This window comes from Anopheles stephensi, chromosome 2 (genome assembly GCF_013141755.1).
Source record: "Anopheles stephensi strain Indian chromosome 2, UCI_ANSTEP_V1.0, whole genome shotgun sequence".
Taxonomy (NCBI): domain Eukaryota; kingdom Metazoa; phylum Arthropoda; class Insecta; order Diptera; family Culicidae; genus Anopheles; species Anopheles stephensi.
Genome location: NC_050202.1, coordinates 60,549,053 through 60,569,134, shown reverse-complemented (window position 1 = coordinate 60,569,134; position 20,082 = coordinate 60,549,053). Strand labels below are relative to the sequence as shown.

The 20,082-nt window shown below is 44.8% G+C and overlaps 1 protein-coding gene across 14 annotated transcripts in view; it reads left to right on the top strand.

Moving 5' to 3' along the window:
* The window catches only part of LOC118506502 (homeobox protein 5), an 84,544-nt gene that overhangs the window by 30,971 nt on the left and 33,491 nt on the right, over positions 1-20,082 (top strand). For all 14 annotated transcript variants that reach the window (XM_036043711.1, XM_036043704.1, XM_036043717.1 and 11 more), the window contains exons 3-4: positions 6,529-7,243; positions 9,598-10,445. In XM_036043711.1, the coding sequence (XP_035899604.1) occupies positions 7,172-7,243; positions 9,598-10,445 (920 nt within the window). In that variant the 5' untranslated portion in view covers positions 6,529-7,171. The remainder of the gene's footprint in view (positions 1-6,528; positions 7,244-9,597; positions 10,446-20,082) is intronic.

Here is a 20,082-nt window from a genome sequence, read left to right as displayed (position 1 = left end):
TCGCACCCGTGTTCTTGTAGCCGTTGTGCATCTCGGGCAGAAACTTTTTACATGCTATAAGCAACAGGGTGTGAAAATTGGTCTTGGTCTCTGGTAAATAGCAGATAGCAATGGTTTGGAGCAAAAGAACGAAGGAGAACCTGGCAGGTCAAACCAAAGAGCAAATGTTTATCGATGGGATGGAATTGAATATTTTGCTTCAACGTTGACGTGACGTGATAAGAACTCTGATAAGAAGACGGATGCTGGCTAGGAACTTTAACTTGGAGAAGAAAAAAAAAAACGGTTGGAGCAGTTTGGATTCGGAGCGATATTCATTAGTATGGTAAAGTGGCCTCTTCAATGTGGAATCGTTAGTTATATCTGCTAGTTGTGCTAGCTGGCGTTAACTTTGTGAGAAGCTAGCTGGGGGACATCCAAAAGTAGTTGAATCTTTAGTTCTAAGAAGTTCCAACGAGCAAATGTTTGATGAAATCTTTAACTACCACAAACTACAAAATACGAAGAAACTTCATGAGAATCTAACTAGTGAAAATATTTCCCACTCTCAAACCCTGCTCTTCCTATTCGACCCATCTCCATTGAAGGGAATTACAAAAATGTCACAATAAAATTTCAATTGCTTAAAAGGATTATTTTTGTAAAAAAAAAAACCGATCCCAACCAGTAACAGCACGGTAATCGCTTTCGTCATTCCTCTTGAAAAGTGTTCTACCATAAAGTTCATCGTCGGAGGAACTCCAGAGAAGGAAGAAAAAAAACTCAACCCGAAATAGTGTAGGTATCATCGGAGGCGGCCGGTGACACAAATCCGCACCGCAATGGAGGAGAAGAATAAAAACGTGAAGTAGCACCAGCTATAAAACGAAACCTAACCCACTTTTCGTCCTCTGGCCGGGGGGCGGGGAGAGATACCGTCAAGTGGTCCGTCGCGTCAGAATGTGAAATGCCCGGCAGAGCAAAGTAGTTGGGAAATAGTATCAAAATCGAAATTCCATGTCAAACCCAGCGCCCCGGAACGGAGAAGCGTACGAAGAAAGTGGGGGCTTCAGAAATCCATCCTTGAAAAAGCATTCAGCTGACAAGTTTTATGTCCCGTTGTGTCACCGCGTACAGTCATTGCAGAATTCCGGTGCCAACCGGATGGGTGAAAAATTGTGCCGCCCCATCCACACTTTGGACGCTATTTGACGAAGGCTACTGTTTGGTACGAGGAAGGCTTTCGACTATATGAGGATCCAATGGGGGCCAGTTTTTGACAGCAGGGAGGGTTGCAAAATATCATCCAAGGCGGGAGCAGGATATTTTTGCTCAACGAAAGATGTGTAATGCTGGAAGGATGTGCGAATAGTGGTGACACTATTTCGGTGTACTGTTCGTGAAAGAAAGGACGTATCATCTGCAGCCGTATCTGCCGGTTCCCGTTTGGTAGAGGTTGGGGGGAGACCAACCTTATGCTTGTGGCTCGCTACTATCCTTAAGCTGACGAGAGTATCCCTTTCCGATGGGTATGTCATCGAATTGTGGCGGAGTATTGTGGCACAAGGGGACCGAAACAGAAATTTTGTGCAAGCAGTAGGATCACAGTCACAGTTTGGCTCGTTTCATATCTAAAATGACGAGCTTTTGCAGCAATTTTGTGTGAAGAGATTATTTTACATGCATGCAAAACGAACGGAACCACATTTTCTCAATATTGTCGCATAATGGTTCTTCTTGGACGAAGTAGCTGTGTTTGCCGAATGAGCCCCTTCGGTTGTTCCCATTGGACCACAATGGTACTTTTGAAAGCGAACATATGGAGAAGTCGTATGCCAAGCATTGGTGGTTGGGTTCCTAGCTAATGACAGTAAATTAGAATTGGGGCTGACATAATGAAGTCACACATGATGAAGAATCTGGGTCTCTTTTTTGGGGGGAGAAACGAGAATGGTTCTTTTCCATATCTTCGTCTGACAGTCACGAGCTACAATAGCTTTCGGGGCTATTGTTGAAGTTACATAGTGTTATCTTCCAAGAAACATTTAGAACATTCGTCGATTCTTGCAGACAATTAAATGAGTGCAAATTCTTCGAGCAAAAACATAACGAAAAAGCTTCCTATCTCTGCCCTCTAACCGTTGGGTTCTTTCACATGCTGAATGAAGTTTACCGGAAAAGAACATCCGGATTGTGTGTGTGTGTGTGCGTGCTTGTAACCGCAAATTCATTTTGCTTCCTAGGAATAATCGATACAAGCTTAGCCTACACTGGTATCCTGAGGCGGCCTGAGTGTTGTGCTCTCAATCACATAAATTAATCATGCACATGTTTTACCTTCCCACAGCGACGCGAGGACACAACAGGGTCTTCCCTTTTCCACGTGTTTGCCTCCATTTCAACATCCAACCAAAGATTTCCTTTATCTTAAGCATCGCATCAACCGATGGCGGGTTGTTGGTGGTGAGCACGATAAACCTTCTGTTCAAGTTTCACGCAAATTTTAGGTTCTACGAGATTTGATAGCTTCCAGCCACAGCGACTCCTCCTCCTCTACCTTAAAAGCTTCCCATCGAAAGGCACGCACGCTTACGATGCAGAAGATACTAATGCCACAGCAAATAGGAGGCAATATTTCATCGAGTCCCTCACGCTCTCTCGAGCTCCGGATAGACGGTAGACATCGCCAGACATTGATCCATTTGTTTTTCGCTGCTCGATCGGTTGATCGATTGATTCGTTCACCGTTTCCCTGTCCCTGCCACCGCTACACGAGTTGGTTGTGGACATATTTCCGCCATTTCATAACTGCAGGAAATCGAACGAAATCAATCAAAAGCGGTATCTTCGCCCCAAAAACGCACGCAACGCGGTCTGATTTTAAGCCGTAAAGTATGGGGGAAGAACGGAAAAAAAATCCTTATCGGGGGATGTTTGCTCACTGCGATCCAGGTTCTCATTACGGGGAACGCACAACTTGGGTTGGGACCGATCGGATTAGGCTACTTGTCGAAGTTATTGATACATGAGCCATCGGGACATCCGCAAGTGGAAGAATAATGTTTCGATCGAGTGAGATGAATGACTTGCTGCCGATGTGCAAAATGTGTGCCAATCACTTCACATCGCATGTCGCTGACAAATTTATGCTCAACGTTCGCCTGGGAAAATGAGGTACTGCTACACGACCGCCAGACGGAGCGTTACACGCGTGCAAGGGGCAGCTGTAATGAGGTGTGTTAATAAATGTCGGCATGTTTCACGACGCTGTTGTATCAATTATGAACCGCATCTGCTAGCAGTTCTACTTCCTGCTGCGCATATGGATAGCCCTTAACTGAGGCAAACAAAGGGAAGTTTATGAATATCTTCCATTCTCAAGATATGGGTGGTTTGAAACATTTGGACGGGCAGGGTACGAGTGGATGAGAATGCCAGTTATGCTGTATGTACTAGCTCACACCGAACTCGCTTACCAATCGATGGTTTAGGCTTGTCTGCATAATAAATTACTTCATATGGTTGAATAGATGTAAACAGCTCTAGAATACCTGAAGATTAGCTCTATCGTGTCCTTATCCATAACATGACCCTTGATGCCAGTGAAAATGCTCCTGCCTTTATGTTATAAAAAATATGTTTTCTGTTTACGCTAGCACCCATTCTACCATATCAAACTTGAAGTATTAACCCTGCAACATACTTATCTCACACTCCATAATTTAACTGACACCATCACACTCTTCACGAAAGGCCAAGATTTTGCTCTGTGCGCTGCTTTCGATAAATCATGTGCTTTTGCTTCAGCTCTTCCACGCAAGAAAAACCGACCGTACGTGTGTGTGTGAGTGAGCCTTCCAGTTAAGTAGGAAAATTAATTGCTGGCAAAATTAATTTCATCACTTTTGCCGGCTTCCCATTTGTCACATCTGCCAATGCTAATGTCTTCCCGAGAAGAGAAGATCTTCCCATACGCGCGGCTCTGAGTGTGAACTCGATCGCGATAAAGAATTAGCCTCAGTTGGCAGGCTCATCGTCGGGGTTGGGTTTTGGGAAGGGGCCCAGGTTACTAAGGAAAGTAACGAGCTTAAGAAAACGAGGTTAGAAAGTTAATGAGGTTAGTAATGCATGCCCCGCTTATCAGGTTGTTTGACTTGCTGTCTGTGTGTGCACGAATGATTTAGTGTCGAGAGAATGTTTTATTTATGCTGATGTTGATTTCGTCAGTTGAGGGTAAGGAACGAGTTAGAATTGGCTGTGATTTATTTGTACAAAATCTGTATTTAAAGATCTGATGCAACGGATGTATTAAATGAAGATATATATTTTTTGAACAGAATTTCTAGGGTTTCTGGGCTTTTTCCAGAGTAGCAAACTGTGTAACAGCTGTGCCTAACTGTTATTGCTCACCATTCATTCGCTATTACGCAAACCGCACTATATCTCAGTAGAGCGACAAATACTGCAGGCATTGGGGGACATAGGGAGTGTCCTGTGCATTGTCTCCTCCGTACAGTTCCGTTGCATATCGTGCAGATAGTGCAATCGGGCTCTAATCTTGCACCGGCTGTTGGCTAAAGCCTCCGACCATTCCGAGAAAACAACGGTTGTGCACACTAGTTGTATGTAGAGGCAAAATAATCATCATCCACCACCACTAGCGCTAACTCTACTATCACGACAGACATGCTCTCTCGCAAAATGGCTACGAATGTGTAACTGACGGAGGGATGCCTTGTAGGCTAGTGCGACTATTTTCCTAATAGCGTCCTCTCCATCGCTTTCCATCTGCACATCCCCGCGCTGTTGGCAATCTCTAAAAGAACTACCAGCTAGCAAGCGGCGCTTTCCCGCTACTAGGGCATCACACGTTCGTTGTATGTAATTATCGCAAATAAAGCTCTCGCATGAAGTATTCCTTCGTGCTCCCCTATTCCAGACACAAGGCTTCGCATTCAACTTCATTTTAAACGCGATGGTACCTGTGTGTCTTTTGCTTGTGTGACCGTGCGACAGTACGACAACCTGATGGAATGGGGGTTGGGTTTCACTCGGGTCCAATCCCTCCCTCCACCCACCCCCTCCAGCCCATTTGCTTCCACTCGAAAATAGAACGTCTAGCTTTCTTGAAGACTTCTTTGACGTGGAGAAGAGCAAAAAACGGGAACACAGTCGCCCTCTTCCGTTGGTGCGTTCTGGTTGCGGGTGGGAGGACCCGTGTGCCTTCTTACTATATATAATGCAAACCGTTCCTCGGCAACAAAACCACGCTTACCACTTGGCAAAACTCGGCGCATTTTAACGCATTGTGTACCGGCAGAATGCAGGCGCAATGCGATGCACCAGAAAGCAGCACAAGCAACGGGCCGTTCGGACTTCGTAGGCTCTCGCTCGCGATTTCTCAGGCTCTGTTCTGCAGCGAACCTTCTGCTTGATGTATTTTAAATGCACCGCGAGCGTACGCGGTTTGTGCCAGGCCCCCCTGCTCCAGAACTCTGGATGGCAAACCGGGAGATGATTATGCAAAAACCACACCCCGTTCATGTCGGAGCTTCTTGGAAGCGTAAAGGTGATGCTTAAATGCGCGCCGTGCAAATGGAATGCAACGGAGTAAATATCGCTGCCACCACGGAGCTTCCTTTGCGTCACGCGAAACTACGTTCAAAGCATCATCTCTTCGCGGAAGAAAGCGGTCAAAGATGCGCCAAAATGATGCATTTTTTAATATTTTTTGGAAAGGAATTTTGATGCTACAAAATCCTTCATCACTGTATGCTCACCAATTCGTCGCACTTTTTTCATGTTCAGAGAACGCATTTTTTGAGGTTACAATTTTGCGAAGGTGGCCATTTTTCACTGTAGCGTGCCCTAGTCACGTTAGCTTTACTCTTTTCGTGTATTGGTTTCATTAAACCACGAACTCTGAGGCTCAAAGATTCCACCAGCCAACGGATGTGATGGCGCGAAGATATGCAAGAACAACAAAATTCCTTCTTCATCCATCCAGCTTCATGTCCGCTCGGCGAAACTGAAAATAATAAAAACCAAAAATGAAATCACAAGCGCATAGCTAATCCCTCGGAGGATCACGATTTTCTTCCGTCCGATCTGTCGGGGAGGCCCTGCTTTCTGCTCTTGTTTTCGATTCGATTATTTTCCTTGATTATGGGACGACGATATGCTCACCGGTGTTGCTCTGCACCGACGATCGCGGGCAGAAGGCGTAGAATATAATCTTCCGAGACGAAAACGAAAAAAAAAAAAACCTTGAAACCCATCTTCCGTCCGTTCCGCCAAAGCTGCCAGCCTTACCTCTAAAATGTGCGGCGTAACGAAATTGATTACCACTTTGCTGCCCGACGCTTCTGCCATCATCTTCGCCCTATTTCCTTACGAATCCTTGATTTGGTTCCGTTCGTTCCGTACGCCCTGTGGCATGTACTTAGCAGCGCAGGAAGGAAAGCACGGCAAAAGATTATAATTTTTGTATGCATCGCACATCTCATCAATGTCTCTTTCTCTCTCTCTCTCTCTCTCTTTCTCTTGCAGGGTTGTTATTCTCTGGCAGATCATAGCTTAATGTTGATCCAGGAGGAGGTCCCCGACGCGTCCGTCACACAGCAACGCCACACGAACGATCCACAATGCACGACGCCCGTCCTGTCATGAGAACCTTCGCTGGCATAACGTAGTTTTGTTGTGTGTGTGTGTGGCAAGGCCTAACCGGGGGTGTAGGGCAAGTTCCGGCTCCCGGAAGCAAACGCAAACGAGACGGACGACGTGACGCTTCCGTTACTCTTCGCCCCATGACGACCGCAAGAGGAACGACGGGGCGTTCCGATACTTTACCGAGTGTGACTATCACCAGAAGAAGACTGTGCAGCAGCAGGTGTATTGCGGTGGTGGGCACGGTTTGGTGCGGGCTGGACGTGTAAGTCGGGAAAACACTTCGGAGACGGGGTGGTTCTGGCCGCGCTCATCGGGACCGATATCGGGAACGGAAGTGTCGGGAAACCTGACGTTCGTTGGCGTCGGAACGTTCCGCCGGCAAAAACGTCAAAACCATCATCGTTAACATCGTTCGGGGGAGCACGGGAGAGATAGGTGACAGGACGTGTTGCTCTGTACCGGAAGGCATCAACAGTGGAGGTGTCCCACCCCCGATACCACCGGGCACCGGGCGGCCGGTGCGATGGAGCTGAAGGTATGGGTCGAAGGAATACAACGTATCGTGTGCGGAGTCACGGAAGTCACCACGTGTCAGGTAAGTGTCGGGGCACCGGGGGCTCCATGTTTTAGATGTAGCATTCGGAACAACTGTGGCAAACTGAATCACGAATGGGTTCCAAGTGCTAGACTTGTGCTCGAAACATGAAAGATACATCGGGATCGTGTATCTTCGCGTGCAGCTGATGGGTTTACACATCTTCCTGTCAGGAACACTAGAGGTTAAATTGACTACGATCCATTGGAATTGATTTTATTCGCTGCAAGAACGCTGGTTTGAAGTTCATTTTACATAAATTATGCTCCTTGATAGCATCGCAAGCCATGCGCGAATGTCTAAAAGCTTTGCGATTTCAAAGTCCTATGTAACTTAAATTGGCTGTAATGTTGAATTGAAAATAAATCCTCATTCCGTTTCACTCCATACTTTATTTATGCATTAAAATTTAGGCAAAAGTTTTTTTTATTAATTCATGAAGGACAGCCTGGTAGCCATATTGCTGTTAGGCTCAAGTTTACTAACGATGCAATTATAACAGGAGTACCTTTTGCTAGACTGCAATCATAATCCAAAAAGCAAAACCTCCAATGTGTTATGCTCAGTTTCCACGAAAACAGCGCTTGAGTCAATTAAAATGTAAAACTAGATCGAATTTCAATCGAATCGAGCAATACTGCTGCTGGAAAAGCTATGGAAAGGCATGAAAATCGCAATCACGCATGGATTAATTTGACAACCGAGGCTTGGAAACGTTAGCAATACAAAAAAAGCCTTAGATTGGCGTTAGATGGGTGTTGAAACACAGCAAAGGTTTTTTTTTATATTGGGTTCATTTGTTTGTTTGTCAACAGTGTGTGAACAAATTGTGTACATCCGTGGTTGTTTGTTTTATTTTACCGGCATGTTGTTATCGCTCCCAAAGTACAAACCAATGCTGAAGATTTTTTTAAATTGATTCGCTTGATTAAAAAGCCCATGTACCAGTGGGCAGCTTATCTGCAACCAATTAAAAGAGTTAAACATTTGAAACTTATTTCATTTCGAGCTTCAACAGTAGAGGAAACAGTTTTTAAACAAAAAAAAAAGAAGCGAAATACAAACTTTTACGTGACTTTCAATATAATCCAATTTGAAATTGTGAATCCAGCCGCGGCACGGAATGATAAAATTCCTTTCCCATTGCTGCTGCTGCTGCTGCTCGCTTACTCCCCGGTTGTACAGTAAATGTTGATCCGTGATTTGTTTTTCTCGGGAATTAAAAAGAAATCCAAGCGACATAATCCTTGCCCGCCGGGGGGTTTTTTTGTGGGGCAAAGAAAACGTGTGCAGCTTGGTTGGACCGAAACGAGCGGATAAAAGTGCTGCATCGTTTGCTGTTCTTGTAGCCTCACTTCACGTGTGTTTCCAATCGCGCAAGAATCCAGTAATGTTCCATCGTGTACTGGACACGGTGAAGCATATGAAACGTCTCCGGGGTTTTTTTTTTGGAGTGTTTTTCCCGTTTTTTTGCTGTACTTCCCACGCCCTTGCAGCTTCAGGAGCTTTGTAAATGATGCGTTCCTCCGAGGTAGAAACAAACACACACAGCCAGCATTCGAGAGAATGAAGCGAAAGAGGGGAAAAAATAATAATCGTGATCCCACACAACATCGTTCTGGTGCTGCCTTAGGAAATGAAAATGGGTTGCGCATGATAACGTGTTCTTGTGTGCAACCCCCGGTATTCTCGTGTTGCGTCCCTAAATGCGCCACCCTAGCTTTTGCCGACCGGGAACTGTGGAGCGAATCCTGCTCTGGTTTTGCTGAAACGACGGCAGAAGATGCTTCGTTGGAAAGCGTGTCTTTGGGGGGGGGGGGGGGGAGTGGGGGGGGGAATCGCACCATCCCGATGATGCCCGCCTGGCAAGTGTGAATGCCGAATGGATGGGTGGTCGGAGCCTAGGGAAAAATGTCATAATGGAACGAATCACGTGTCACACATCACGAGTCATAATTTCAGGCCGTACCATCATTTAGCACTGAGCGGGCAAAATTGAGCTGCTTTTGCTTTGTCTTTTGCGCTCACTTTCTACGCATTAGGCGTTAGGTTACTGATAAGGGTAACCAGGAATCATTTCATATTTTTGGGTGAAGATTTGTTAACCACGATAATCAGGTCGTGAATGTATTTGCTTTTCGTATTGTACAGATTGATATCCTTAGTGAAAATGTAATTCCAAAATGGCTTTTTAACTTCTGATTCAATATTGCTTCTGCTTGAATATCTTCAATAGTTATCGAGGACTAAATTTTTTTTTTATGAATAAAGTCTTTTTTTCAAATTGTTTTACACATGTCACATCACGTTCACTAACACACAGTATTTTTATTCTCGTTTTTTTTTCTTCCCAGGATGTCGTGTTCGCATTGGCACACGCCACCGGCAAAACGGGACGCTTCACGCTCATCGAACGGTGGCGCAATAACGAGCGTCTGCTAGCACCACATGAGAACCCGCTCAAGATCCTTATGAAATGGGGCGAATACTCAAGTGATGTGCAGTTTATCCTGCAGCGATCCGATCAGCAGCAACAGCAGAAGAAAGATGCCCAACAGCAACAGCAGCAGCAACATCAAACGCCGCCACCATTAACGCAAGCTCCCCAGTCCCAGCAGCAGCTACTGCGCCAGCAGCAGAAGCTAAATCAACTCAACAACAATCATATCGGTGCGAACGGTACCGTAACGACGAATGGGAAGCACAGCAGTCCGACGTCACCGACAAGCCCCAACGGCAACGGTGGTGTCCTGAGCACGCATAACCATATCAACAATAACAGCAGTCAGCACTATGCGCACCATCCGAGCAATGGTGACGAGCAGCCGCCACATGCAAAAAGCAAACTTCATCAAAACAATCTTAAAAACAGCGCCAACAACCAACTTCATCTGCACGTGCATCACCAGCAGCAACATCACCACCAGCACCAGCTATCGTCGGCATCGTCCACCTCGTCCACCGACCACCAGCATCGGCCACATCAGCAGTCGAACGGCGTCGGTGCGTTAATTCGAACCGGAAATGATCCTTCAAACGGCTCGGCAAGTGGTGGTGGTGGTGGTGGTGGTGGTGGTGGGGCAGGGGTGGCGGCAACGGTAAAGCAATCGGAATTGATCATCTCAAGCAGCAATGGGAGTAGCAGTACGGGTGGAGCCCTCGAGCGTGGCAAGGAAACGAGAAAAAGTCTCAATTCGTCCGGGTGAGTACATCATCCAAGTATATGTGTGTTTGGTGGTGTTTCCCTCTTTTTTCCCCACTTTACCTTTCGTACTCTTCAATTCAATTTTATGCCTTCAACTGGGACCGGTTTGTACCGTGGCCGGCATACGGTGGTGGTCCACCTTCGACTATTAATTTTCCCTTTCAGCCATTCGGGCTTCGGACCGCTCGACTTTTTATCTATTTTATGTTACTTTATGTGCTTTCCGGCGGGTCCTCGATTGTTGGGTTGGGTTCCCTATTTTGATTTTTCTTTCGCCAAAGGTTTCGAAAACGGACGCAAGAGTCTTCCACAGGGCACAAGACTGGGAACAATTTTCTGATCTTTCGCTCGCTCTCTTCTCGTACAATAATTTCTTGTTCGAATGAGACCAGTACCGTAGGTCAAAATGTTGTTATGTGTGTGCAGCTACGAACGAAGCACATTCCAATTTTTTCATTCAATTAGTTCGATACGGGTTGGTTGTTTGATCCGACTCATGGTTTTTCCTGGTTCTTTTTTTCTTGAAGGAAGAATATCTAGCCAGCTGGAGAGCAGGATGCAAGTTTTCCAGAGGTTTTGTTGGTGTATTCTTGATACACATTGGGAGCGTTCTTTGAGAGACGATGTTAGAATGAAGATTTTTTTTTTCAATTAACCTGTTATACCAGAGCTTGATTAATAGGTTTTCCTGAGGACTCATTCGGTTCTTATTCGATCGAATTTTTATGCATCAGTTTTTATTTGAACCAATTCTCCAGCTAGCAAGTCAGCAACGTTTAAGCGCTTTAGGATTATTTATGATACATAATCCTTACCCGCAACTTCAATCGATCAAAATACGTCTATAACTTCACCGTGATCAGAGTTTAGGAGAAAAAAATTGCTAGCTTCCTTTTGCTACACTCATCAATAACTGCGATTTGTTCACGACTTCCCATCACAACTCCTACAGAGACCAGGAAGAACTCCCCCCACACACTCACACGCGATTTAGACGTGTGCTGAAGGAAATCGAACCTTGGCCGAAAATTATCCATGAATCAAAAATGGGGGATCAAAATTGCCCGGAAGCCGCCGCTCGATCAGCACCGAGGCAAGGGAACAAAGGGGAACCGTTTCCATCATAATTTATATTCATTTAAAAGCTTTCGATCTTTAATAGTGGCGCACGAGACTAGGCTGCTGCTGCTGTGCGGTGTTGTGCGAAGTGAAAATGGAAAACCGTGTATATGGGATGGGCAGTGTAAGATCTCTTGCGCAGAGATTCGGTTTGCTTCTGGGAAACGAATCTGCTAGCAGTTCGTGGTTTTGCATAACACAGTGCTCCGTTGCACGTGTTATTTAATCATTTTGAAGCAAATTTGTTTCGCTTGGCACGTGCTTTTATTCGCCGAATTGTCCCAGATTCGATGAAATCTTATTATAAAGATAAGTGCAAAAAATGTGCTTCAAAGAATACAGAGCCCTAGTATTGAAAGGTACGTTGCGGTAAAATGCAACAATTTGCGTTGATGTGATCTTTAACGTAACTCAATCGCTATGGGGATAGAAGTTGCAAAGTGCCAGGTGATAAAATCTTTAACACAACACTATCCATCACCTCAAACGCACAGACACACACCCACACATTTCGAAACAATCGCTCCCGATCGCCTTCGAACAGTCGTCCGAGGGGTAAAAGTCATATTACACGATAAACGAGAAAAGTTTTAAACAGCATCGCCGTTTGAATAGATAAAGATGGCCGAGAGGCAAAAACCCCCCGATCCGATAAAACTCTTCCCCAAAGCAACTAAATCATTCACTTGCCACCGATGACCCCATCGGTTCCCGGACACGGCACCCAGGCCGGCGGTCCGCTCAATCTTCGCCCGGGTCTGCGTCCGTCGTTCGTGGCCCACAGCTAACTGGAGCGTGAATAAATGGCAATCAATTTTGCTCAAGTTTTGCTTGAGGAACTCGGCCCGAGAATACATAATGCTCCCGACATTCCAGACCCAGGAAGAAGCTCCACCGTGATACTGACCCGTTGCGAAAGGAAAATCCGACCCGTGTTAAGGGTTTTCTTTGTTGCAAACCAGTAAGGATCACGCTCTTCACGTGTTGGACGGGTGGGTGCGAGAGTTTCCTCTGCCATTATTTTCTTCGGGTCGTGGTCAAGTCGATGGAGGGGGCCGGAAAAGCTGACGAACGCTGCTGCCGTTCGTTGTGCTTAATCGGGCAAAAGTTTTACTCAACCGAAACACCATCATCGGCCTCATCAATGGCTTAACCACTGGCACTATCAATGTCGATCTATAGGCTCACGCTTCGTCCTAGTGTATTTCCTGCATCCTTTCTCGCTAGCTTGAAAAAAAGAAAAGAAAACGAGAAAAAGCACTCTACTGCCGAACGCTACCAAGCAATTATTATTGAACGCTTTACGGATCGATGCAGCAGGATCATGCGCGTGTAGACAATGGCGGAAGTCGCGCCATTCAACAAGGGAAATCCAGCAGTTGGTCGAGCAAAAAAAAAAACTGCCTTCCAATCCTCATTCATTCTTTATCAGTCTCATTAATGCATAAATCTACGATCAGCAGCAATCGTTTTGCCCCAATCGGTTATCTCTTGAGGTCGAACGGTACGGGAAAGAATTTCGGGCGCGGTTTTTTGTGTTATATTATTGTTTTTGTCCCTACCCCGAACCGGAAGCAATCCGGGGTTTTCCTTCTTCTTTTTTCTGCTACTGCTTTTGTTGGTATGCAGCATAAAGGCAGATTTTTTCTCCCCGAGTATGGAGGTCTTTCCGTCCGGAAGTTGTTATCCTTTTTCGCTACCGGGTGTAGAAGTCTATATGGAGGACCCTTTCCTTCTGCTCCAGAGTTCCTCGACACATCCCTCTCGTTTAGCTTCAATTTAGCGACGCTAGATTTTATCTCTCGTAAGCACTTGCTTTATGATGCTCGGCTTCCTTTTTGGCCTATCCTCTTTTGTTCCTGATGATTCGGGTGGGAGTATTTTTGTAGTAGTTTTTTTTTTGTCACTATGACTCTCTCTGTCCTTTACCTATTGTTTTGCACACCTTTCGGTGCCTTTCAGACTTTCCGCAGCAACTCGTTTGATATCCTTTCCGGGGTGTCACCACTTCTTTTTTTTCGTGTGCCGCGTTCAACTCGGCCCAGTTCGTGATTAAATATTCAAACTGGCATTTTCCACGATAAAAGCTGTTCAGGAGAAGCATATTTCGCAACCTTCCGGTTTGTGAGGCACTGGTTTTTTGTCTCGTCTCTTGGTGCCATACTGATTGTAGTCTAGGGTGGAAGTTTTTGATACAGGAGTCAGTATGCTTTGTTTTTAGGATTTTTTTCGATTCCCAATAGCATCTGATTCAAAAGCGGGAAGTCTCTGGGCGATTAACGAAATCGTCGATGTTCCTATCGCTTCGAACACCATTTGCTTCCCACTGGGCAATCGAAAGTGAAAAGCCCAGAAAAAGCTAGACCAATGATGAACTGCAATCAAATCACGAAAAAAAAAGTGGCAGCAATCATGAAATTACCGATCGCTCCACTTTTACCACCGGTCGGTGGTTCCCCCCCCCCCCCTCCCCCCATATCTAGCGCTTTATGCACTTGATTCAGTCGTCGTGAGTAGAAGGCAGAAGACGTGGCAAAGTTTTTCCTCGGTAGCACTCGGTTAACCCGGTGATAATGTTTCCAATCAATGGCCGACCGCCAGACGGTCGCATTGATTGACCGACTGACTCGGCACGATGGTAATGCGCTGTTTCGTCATTCGTGCACGTTCAAATGCGTTCTTCACGGCTGGGGGTGTTTTTGTGTGTATGTCCGCCTTTCATAAATGGTTCCATCAAAAGTTTTTCCCGGGAGCTCCTCCGCTCGTGCAATGCTCAAACTCTTACGGTTGCGTCTTACGGGTGGTTTGATGGGCTGCAGCCCGTTTTTTTCATTTCCTTTTTTCCATTCATCTGCACTGATTAAGTGTGTTCGATTACTTCAGCGGGAGTCTCCGGCGCTGCTGTCTCACTGTTGTTGCCCGATTCGATTTGATTACATCAAGATTTATCGATTACGGTAAAAGCATGCGTGCACCTGATGCTGCGTTCACTGGATAGTGTGGTGGGTGAGAAGCGTGTCGTGAAGAACTGTTGCATTTTAATACAGGGTTTTGTGCAGCCAAGCAGTTGTCGTAAAGCGCCTGAATGTTTTCAGTAAATTTCACACTGCCATCGTAAATCTGTTATTATCACTTAGCGGAGACTGAATCGATCAAACAAAATAAGTTGTTTGACCGGGTTGGTTTTGGTTTAATTTTTAGCTACTAAACTTTATCCTCGATGGTAGATCTATACGTTAGTTTCATTTAAAAAAGAACCGTTGTTTTGTACACGGTGAAAACATTCAGGCGCTTTACGACAATTGATTGGTGAACCCTGTAATCAGTGGTGGGTCAAGATATTTGGAGGCCCCGTGCGGATTGGCAGTTAAGGCCCCTGTAATTGTGATTTTAGATGGAAACAACAGGATTTCCCTCGCATGGCGAAGCTCCCGTGACCGATGAAGCCCCCAGTGGCCGCTCCTTCCGCTCCTAGGTTGATCCTCCACTGCCTGTAATGATTTATCATCTCGCTCGCATTATGATGTCGATAATAACTTTGATGATTGTAAGATATCGCACTGTCTATATTGCGCTAACTGGAATGGGGAGTTATTAGGTTAGCGCTTTTTTTGATGTTTATTTTAGGCTTTAAACTCTCCAGACTATCTGGGACAAATAAAAGCTAATAAACTGTTTTAGTGTGCGTGTTTTTAAAACCTTCCCAACATTAACAAACAATGTTCAATTCATTTTCTGGACTCTGTCATAACTATCATGGCCTCTGTCAAGATAAAGTGGATAATTTACAAGAGAAACTGCACATAAATATGACATTGTTTTGAAATGTTTCAGTATTAATTGATGTGGGATTCTAGAAACTGCTCATTACTAGTTCAACTCGGATCTTTTAATTTTTGGAGTAACTTAGTAACTGTCAGTGGAGTCTATTAGGACCTCAGCCAGTTTTTTGGTTGAAATCTAGCTGAATTTGAAAAGATTTCAAATCCCACACAGCTCTTTTTCCCGTAGTGAGGACTGATTATCTAACTTCAACTATGTGATATCAATAAGTCTAGTAAGCCAGAAATGGCAGGCATGACCCATGAGGTCTTAAAGCCTTACTATCTGGTTGGGTTTAACTGCTGGTTTTATAGCTGAAGCCACCATAGACCTCATTATTTAATCATTTTGCATTCATTACTTTTATCTTCTATTGCATAAACGCCTATCAAAGATGGTATCATCACGAATAGACCACCGCGAAGCGATCTGATTCTAACGAGTCGATTTAGTTTCCATTTTTATTACATTTTGAAAATTATCCACAAAGTTTTAATCGAATGAACCAGATTAATGCGCCTCCACCACAGGCCCTTCAATGAGTCCACCGACCGAGCGACTGTTGGCGTCGGCGTTTCCGTCCCACGTTTTGATGCAAAGTTTGCTAAAGTTTTGCGCGTTAATTTACTGTTGCAATCATGGAGTGGATGCTAATAATGATCGGAGGATGAGGTAACGCAGACACATCGATGGAATATACTTGTTATGTGTCGATACTAGGACAACATCGTCCTACTTGTAAAGCGTTCCACTGATTTGGAGATTTGTTTCCAATTTTCTTCTATTCAATTTCAATTCAAAATATTAAACCTTCATCAATCGCGTAACGTTGAGCGTTAAAAAACGGTTAGGAGGAAGTAAGGTTTGTGTGCTGTACTCTAACCTGATTTGAAGTGCAATTAAACAAAATGCCGTTTTGATGAGTTTGATAAAACGCAATCAGCGCTGCGTTCACGTGGATACATTTTTATGGAACATTAGCCACAACGACGCCTATCCTCCCAAAATTTGAGACGAACCACAACACGCGATTCGTGGTGCTGTCGCGCCTCCCTATCGATAATCGTGTTTATTGCCTTCACCGTACCCAGTGCAACCCGGTTTGGTGGTTTGTATGGGGGGGGGGGGGGGGGGGAGGAAAACCAAATTTTCCTGTTTAGCCGTAATTACGCTTTAATCATCCCGCTTTTCCCGCAACACATCACCCCGTACATCGTCGGTCCCTCTAATTATCTCACATCCGCCGGCAGTTTGTTTTCCATCTCGAACACGGTCGCACTGCAGCGAGCGAGCGCGAGGTTGATGAGAGCTTCGTTCAAAATAATAATAATAATAATAATAATAGCGTCAAGCGTAACCTATCCACACTGATGATAAAAATGATGAAGGTGACAGGTGTGAAGGTGACACGCTGTGGCACGATGCCTAGTCATTGATTTTGAACACTTCCGTCTCGATGGTGAAAAGTGTTTTTCCTACCCCGGCAATCTCGTGGCACACCGTCGATTCGCCCGGTGTCCCAAACCGGATCGTCAAGCAAGCAACGTCACTACCTGTCATCGAGTGGAAAAATAAAAAAAAAGTCATCAAAACGGATCAGTGCCTGGACACCTTTCGGTCCTGTGCGAAGTTGTCCACCCCATTTTTCACTCTTCATTGAGCACTGAAGGATACCAATGATGTCCAGGCGCCGCCGGTCCTGCTGATGACGATGATGACGAGTGGAGTGGATGTAATTTTGTGGAATGTCACTTCTGTCAGGTAACTGTTTCTGGTGTAGCGGCCCCGGTGGTTTACCCCGGTTTGGTGGATTGGTTAGTGACAGTTCGATTCGCGTTTTGTCCGATGGTCGTCTCGTGCCGGTAGGGATGAAGCAGAGCGGGTGGAAATGAAAAGCAGAACAAGAAATGTTTGTTAATTTTCTACCATTGCGAATGACAAACCGAGATCCCAAACCGTGCGCAGTGTGAATACAACCGGTTTGACGAAGGACTGCTGCTGCTCGTTGGCAACCATTACTTCTTGCTGCCCGCATCAGGGTGGCTGTGTCCTCCTGGCTCGGCGGACACTAGTCGGGAAAAGTTCGTTAACGAGCTTTTCCGGTAGGTTTGCGGCAGTTGACAGAATGATGACAACACGCTATCGGTGGTGCTGGCGATTCAAAAATCGCACCCCTAAAGCAAGAAATCTCCTGCTGTGAGCGCCGACGATCCGTGCCGAGCGATGGGCAAATCAATTGGAAAGGTAAACAGATGCAAGAACTCTCGAACGAAACAGTTGTGTTTAAGTTTCGTTTAGTTTTCGAATTTTTCTGTGCCAATTCGTCTCTTGATTTTATCGTTATCCTGACTAGGTTGACAATTGCGACAGTCGGCAAATCAGCCGTCGAAACGGCATTTTGAAACGGCGCCAGAAACGATGGATCGATTTTAAATGATTCACAATCCGTCCGAACACCGCCTAGGAGGTCCTCCCGAATTGTGTGATTGTTTTATGTTCGGTGCTTTATGTTTGACTTGCTTCCAGCGCGAAGGAAACTGGGAAAACCAGCACTCGCCATACGCGATTCGCTAAATTAAGTTTGCCCCAAAACTTCGTTTATCCTCTCGAACCAGCTGAAAAGGCCTGGGCACAGCTCAACGGAGCTCGAGTGCGGTCTGGACTGGTGGGCGAGATTCTGATGGTTTTCGGGGGGCAATGGTGAGATGGTAAATAAATCCGAAGTACCACTCGAACAGCTTTGTTTGGCAGCTTCGATAGGGAGAAGAAAAAAAATCGTACACACAACAGTAGCTACACGGGCGAATCGCGAATACAGTCCCAATGCTTCAACGCAAACCGATTTGAAAGTGGAAAACACAAGTTTTCGTTGCGAGCAATTCTGAAGGCGCGAAGAACCATTATCAGATTACCTGCGTTTGGCGCTTGGAATGTGGCTGTTGTTTAACCGCTGTAACTGAGGCAGAAAACTCGAGGTGTAGCTCGAAAAAGAAAAACAACGCCGGCAACAATGTAACGGCTGGCTCAAAGAAGCACCGAAAAACATCATCACCACCAGCAGGTTGTGGCAACAACGATCGGAAAAAGGCGTTCGCCCTCTTGTGAATGGTTGCGAGGTGCGCTTACTAATTGGGTAAGCGGTTTGTCGATATTTTTCCGTTTGGTTTGGGGAAATTTTCCTTTTCCCTTCCTCCCTGCATGTTCCGAAATTTGGATGGTTCTTAGCAATGTGCCAAACTAACAGTGCTTTTGTTCAGCTGTTCAGTATTTTTGTGTCTGTGTCTCTCTTTTCCTGGTAAATCAATATTTTGAGTACAGGACGAATAAAGGCACGACAAATTGTTGATTTCATTGCGTAGTTTTTCCTGTGAAGTAAGAAGAATTTATTTTAACTTTATAAATTCGGTTTCGGTTCGGTTCTTTATGAATAAAAAAAAATAAATTCGGTTTCAGAGAAAAGTCATAACACAATAACAGATATATTATTCGGTTTCTAATTATTACCTAGCTCTGTTTCACTTGCTTTGCGAGCGAATTTTTCATAAGTCGCCGTGCAGGGTTTTTATGATGACTCTGCTATAATTTTAAGAATTGAACGTAAACCTGTGAACGAATAGATTTTTTTCATCTTGTATTTAGTCCGCGAAAAAATAACGGCTGTTCTGAAATCTGTGGACCAGCAGCTGGGACACCCTATTGGGAAACAAAACCCTATTGGGAATTTTCATGAGATTTGATTTCGTACCGAATGAACATCATTTTCAGGAGGATGTCGAGAGTGATTAAGACGCACATGAGGTAATGGTTTAAAATTTGAGGACCTTATACCACGAATGAATTTTTAAAACGTTATAAGACGAATGTTTTGCTGGAAGAAAAACGCACCCAAATGCAAGATGAAATTGCTGCAATGCTGGTCAAGCAATATTGGAATGATTGCAGAATCAAGATAAATGGATTCCCCATGAACTGCGACCACATGCTATATTTGACTCCAGTGGCACAATCGGAAGGCATTCCTTCGTCGTATCACGGGAGATCCCTTTCAGCAATCTTAAGCTCAAAAACACATAGGTAGCACTGGATCATACCGCAATTTCATTACCTCGGTCAAACATCCATATCTCAAAGGTTTTGCTAAGTATCTGGTCAATTGATGTCAATTATCACGAACCTTTCAAAGTGGTGCTGTAGCATAACATCCCTTGGCTAAACTTTGCGCAAACGATAAAAACATGCCTGGAGACTTTAAAATGGAATATTTTGTCACATTTGTGGTTTTCTGCGGATATTTCGCCTTCGGACTTCACTTGTTCCAGTCGATGGCACGTGGACAAGCTCATCAGCAATTCAGGTGTTATGAAGACCACATTAGGATAGACCGGCGATTTACCGGAAGAGAGCAAGAGAGTAATACGGAACATTGTTCAATAGCTTAATCAACCCTTTGAGAACTTTAACAGCAATAAAAATAAACTAGTATATTATTAGTAGTATTGATAGTATAACGAAGCCCTGTATACTATCAATTTCATTCTATAAAAACTATCCTATCATTCCTAGAACGAGCAATCATGTATAGCTTGTAATTATGATAATTAAAAGCATCCCTACGTCAATATCTTCATTATTCGCATCGACCATTATTGTTTGTCGCTTTAATAGTAGCGTGCTTTTACGACTGCAATCCATC